The following is a 5,659-nucleotide window of genomic DNA, read 5'->3' on the forward strand; positions in this document are numbered from 1 at the left end:
ATATACGTATATATGTATAGTAAAAATGTCACTATTTTATACAATACTAGTTTACTAAAACACAGCCAAGACAAGTTACTTTGTACAAACGAAAGGTCAGTTTTATGTTATTGGATACGGTAACATGATTGCACATATGCTGCATCATTGTATCTTCTGTATTGTTAGACAGGTATGGCTGAAAGTCAATATAATAAAAATAATAAATATATATAAATGTATAATGTTACGAGATTAAAGCTATTTAGCTTAACATTTATGTTTTCGTGCTATAATTTGTGTTCATTCTAGAATGAAAGAGGCATAATTTATATTTATTTCCTAATTTTTATGGTAGTTATGAGATCGGTGAAATCTACCAAACCCTTACAGAGATTCATTACTTAAAATAACAAATAAAATATAGTTTTTGATAAGAAACGTTTGATAGCTATCTGGACATATTTTCTGATGCATAAAAGTATTTCTAATCTTAAAATGAAAACTACATGTTAGATAGGCAACATGCAAAAAGAAAAAAAGGCACGAGAAAACATTGCTTTACAAACCTTAAGACTTAATAAAAAATTTGATATTTTGTGTATGAAAGCATTGCAATGTTTACTGATAATGTACCAAAATTTGTTAACATTTGCTTACTAATTTAAAAGCTATAGCATGAAAACTATAACTAAGAAGCACAAAATGGTTATGAGGTTGGTCCCAGGAACCAAGCCCGTGCTGAAAGTGTTAACAGTATTGAGTTGCTTGTGAGTGACTCTGTGACAGAACAAATTGGCGACTTCATTCTCTAAGTATCCCCACTGTCGGCAGTAAAAGTTGCTAGATTTGTCACTAGTAGTTTTGACAAACTTCTGTTGCTCTGGGAACCCAAAAATTTGATAGATCTAGTAACAAAATCCCTAACTTGGCAACCCTAGTTTACACTATGATATGGTGATATGGATTACACACCCCTGCAATTTGTGTGTAAATCAGTTAGAAAGATCAGTTTACCTTTTTCTGATTAAAAAGTATTTTTGTTTAATATACTATCAAGAACAGAAAAACTGTCACATTTAACTTATACCATGTCTCTTACATATTTCTAAATTAGAAAACATGTTCATCAAGTTTCCCTAATGCTAATGAAATGACTTTAAAGAAATGCCATATCTAGTTCATAGGGATATTGCAGTTCATACAATGATATTTATTTAAAGTTCAAAAGGTCTGCTTTATTTGTTCTTGTGATATTGGTCCATATCTTTATTGTGCACATCTACTCAAGGATTAAAGTTTCAATTTCTAAGTTAAATTTTTCTGATGTCATATACTTTTATTTTCTAGATGTTATTCATTTGTTGTCTCAGAATAATTGTGGTGTGTTTAATAAGTTTTTCTTGTCTTAAAAAGTAAAATATTTTTATCAAACCAATACAGATAGTGTATATTTTTTCACTGATATGAGCTGTTAGATATAAAACACACTTTTGTTATTGATATAATATATTCAGACAATGTAATTCTATATGCCAATATAACTTATTAAACATTATACAGGCAGGAGAAACTTTTTGCTTTTAGTTTGATGATGTTGCTGCATGTTCAGAACATTCAGAAAACATAATACAAGAAAAACAAAAATAATATTGATAAATAATTGTTGTTAAAATAAATAATGCTTATTATTAATCCTTACCTTAATGACTCAGATAAAATTGATTGAAATTACACTTCATCATATAAACTGGTTCACACTATAACAGTTGTTCTTCATGAAATTTTATAACATAAATATCAACTAAATTACAACTATGTCTCTCATATCCAAGCAGGCCTGAGAAGCCCTGTTACTAGATGAAAAGCTCAGTGGCATTGGATATAGCAGATTAGTGTGGTTGACACATTGTTACACAATTTATTTTACTTTCATTCTTAAATTCATAAAATTAAGTCTTGAAAGGTTAAAAAGATTTCAACAAATTTTGTGTGACTGAAAAGTGGTCGAGCTTTTCATGAAAGCATAAATCAAACTGATATTGGCATTTTTATGAGCAATAAGATTACTGTGGAACTAAAAGTACTTTCACTGACAACATCTAAAATTATCATATTATCCAAACTGTACTGAGTAGTACTGTGGTTCTAAAGATTTTAACAGTAAGTTATAAACAATTTAGACATAGACATTGGGATAAACTATAAAACAAAAATTATTGTACTCACAGAATCTCAAAACTTTATCAGCTATACCACCAATATAATTTACTATTATTATTGGAAATAAAGCAGAAAATTAATCATTCAGAGAAGAAAGTGAAGGACTTCAGAATATTGAAAAACTATTCAGACTTGCATCCTGTGTCCATCTATCAATGTGAGCACATAACACATAACAAGGACATCTATTTGTTTCTATCTTTATATCTTTCAGCTTGCTTATACAATTACTTGTCAGAATTGACTAGAATCATGTATATATTAATCCTTTAGGAATGAACAGAAAGATTAAAATAGATAAAGCATCAGGGACACACAAGGTTTTCCCAAGGATTGGAAAAGAGGTCAAAGATCATATGTGTGAGTTTCTTTCTTTTATTTTTAGTAGGTCAACAGACAGGGGGCAGGTTCCCGAGGATTGGAGAGGTGCTAATGTTACTCTTATTTTTAAAAATAGTGGTAAGATGCCCTGGAAATTATATCCCATTTAGGCTTACTTCTACAGTGGGAAAAAGTTTAGTCTGATAAAAGAAGTTTTTGTTCAGATCTAGAAGTAAAACACTGTAAAAGTCTTTCTCCTGAAACCTATTTATGAAAAAAATCTTCTTTATATTTTGTTGAAATTAAACTCATCACTACATTTGTATTTAAGATATTAATAAAGAGAGTAAAGAAAAGACTTATGTGTGAGATAAGTGACAGAAATTGTTTCTCAAGATTATAATACACTATAGTTTACAGTCACAAAAAGAGATTCCATGCACAGAAATGAAATATTGATGGTTTGTGAATGCTGGATAAATGTGTGATGAGCTAATCAACTTTTTTTTTCAGTGTGAGAGGTAGTACTAATTATTTTGTTCATGAAGATAAAATATACATTGGGAACTGAACCATAATATAGCTTGCTTTGATCAGAGGTTGAAGAACATTAATTGTTAGAAGTTTTTTTTTGCAATGAAATTCTCAATAAGGCCATTTTTGTTCCTACAGTCATGCCAGTAGTTTATTTCTAAACTATGTCATTAAAACTGAACATGTTGAGTATTATTACAAGGCTACAAACTCTGACAGTATAAAATTTGTTATGACTGAGTGGTGCCATGTAGCTCCTTGATCAAATTAAACTTTAAGAGCACAAAGATCTTCAATATGGGGTATGGCAGTGTGTAACTTCCATAACAGTGTGAATGCTAATATTAACAAAAGCAACATGAACTATCCTCACATTTAAAACCTTTGATTTTACTCTGAACATAGAAAGGAAGCAAGCTGATACCAGATATGCAAATGTAGTATAGAAATTAATTACAATGCCAGACTGTTTAGTCAGACAATTATAAACTAATACTATGGTATAGGTCAACTGGGTTACTGATTATAATAATAATTCATTTGTTGTGACAGAATACAAGGCCATGTGATTAATGTGATTATGCATCCATCACATTTTCTGCATAATTAGTGGTTGACTGTATAACAGAATACAAGGCCATGTGATTAATGTGATTATGCATCCATCACATTTTCTGCATAATTAGTGGTTGACTGTATAACGAAAATCTAAATTTCTAGACTAAGAAAAGTCAAAATTAGTTCAATTTTACCAAATTTATAACTTTTGACTAATTGTTTTTTGGTACATCTTGGAGTCCTGACAACCTGCTAGCTAGATAGTCTGATTAACCTTAGCTACATGGATAGGGGTCAAAGTGCACAAGCCACAACCTTTTACAGAGTGCCATTCAACTTGGTATTATGTATTTGATGTCAGGGCTATCAACTATTCATTTTAACCTGCTGATTTTGCAACAGGTCAAGGTAGAAAGTACATACCAGATACAATACAAAGGAATACTGGAAATAAACTGTAGATATGCATTTTGGAGGTTTTAAAGGTTATGCAAATGCAATGTGCATACTGTATGATGAACAAAAGTACTTTTATTTTTCACATGAACATCACCTTGCACTCAGACTTTTCAGAGTCTGAGTCAGAGTGAGGTCAGCAATTCACAGACATATCTTGATTACAAATACTTTTGTAACACATTTCTTTTGTGTGTAGAACAGGTTTGTAAGTATTACTAAAAGCTTACCACATTTTATGCAGATACATGAAGTAAATCCTGAATTACAGTCAACATTCCTTTCCCAATACAGGATGGTCCAATGGACTGACCCCATGCACATTTGGTTAATGTAATTATGCATTTATGGAATTTCTGCATAATTAAATGTGACTGTATGCTCATGGTTGATTGCATAATCAAAATTAAATTTCTAGACTTAGTAAAGCCAAGCCTATATCAATTTAATCAGATTTATAATTTGACTTATAGTTTGTTTGTTGCTGTCTCTCAGAGTCCTGGCAAGTGGTATCTGCTGGGTAGACAGTCTGATTAATAGCCTGTCCAAAAATTTTGGAATTTTAGTTTTTTATTTCATAAAAAAAAATGTGTTAAATTGCTATTTATATGCAAGTGCATTAATGATACATCCTATCTAACACCCTCTTAAATGTTGTTTTAAGCTGTTTTGATTTTGATAAAATTAAATGGTTGCATAATTTTAAATTTTGCCATGTGACAATGCATAATTTTTATTTCTTCTGCATAATCAACAATTTAATGGAGCATAATTTCATTTTCAAATTGTTGGCTGCATAAAAATAAAAATCTGGAACCTAAGAGTAAGAATACAACATGTTTAATTTTATTATCTTTCACTGTACAATTTAGTAAGAATTGCACCTAAAAATAAAATTAAACATGCTACATGATAAAACTTATTAAACAAAACTCCTTAAAACAGCCTTAGGCTTTAACGTAGATATAGTCACAAACATAAATTACTTTACCTTCTGGTAACCTATTCACCGATAAATCTCTCATACTCATAGCCATAGATGACGGTTGAGACAACACTAATGACGATAACGACAGATCGTTTGGCTCGACGTTAGGGTTAGCGTGTAAGAATTGACAATCGTTCCCGTAAAAACAAGTTCCACTTGTAGCAAAATATCTACATATGGTGGTTTTTCGAGTAGCTCCAGCAGGGCCATTTATAGTTGGAAGCATAATGAAATCTTAGCTCATCAATTGGTCAGGCTCTAAAGGCAAAATAACATCTCAGTTTGTATAACTTCTTCGTAAAATGCAATCTCCTCTAAAACTAAAAGTGTAAACCACAACAAACACATACATCAGTGAACATGCGCATTTATGACCCCAAGTACCCTCGTTTTCGTAATAATAATAGTAATATATATATATGTAACAAAGTAGAATACTCACTGAACAAAAGCATACAAGGAAATTCATCGGAGAAGCATGTTATCAATAAATTCAGGGGAGTACTAATTTCTCAAAGGATAAAGATGCCCAGTAACATATGAGACAAATATCTTATTTTACTTTTAACTTACACAATTGGCTATCTGTGCTCTGCCCAC

The 5,659-nt window shown here is 30.8% G+C and overlaps 1 protein-coding gene across 4 annotated transcripts in view; it reads right to left on the reverse strand.

Moving 5' to 3' along the window:
* Window positions 1-5,372, reverse strand: part of LOC106478067 (PAB-dependent poly(A)-specific ribonuclease subunit PAN3-like) — a 66,407-nt gene extending 61,035 nt beyond the window's left edge. For all 4 annotated transcript variants that reach the window (XR_002609805.1, XM_022381521.1, XM_022381524.1 and 1 more), the window contains exon 1: window positions 5,063-5,372. Coding sequence is in view for 3 of the 4 variants with exons in the window: in XM_022381521.1 (XP_022237229.1) it covers window positions 5,063-5,285 (223 nt within the window). In the remaining variant the exon portion in view is untranslated. The remainder of the gene's footprint in view (window positions 1-5,062) is intronic.
* Between the last annotated feature and the right edge of the window lie 287 nt (window positions 5,373-5,659).

Source organism: Limulus polyphemus, unplaced genomic scaffold (genome assembly GCF_000517525.1).
Source record: "Limulus polyphemus unplaced genomic scaffold, Limulus_polyphemus-2.1.2 Scaffold8, whole genome shotgun sequence".
Classification (NCBI taxonomy): Eukaryota; Metazoa; Arthropoda; class Merostomata; order Xiphosura; family Limulidae; genus Limulus; species Limulus polyphemus.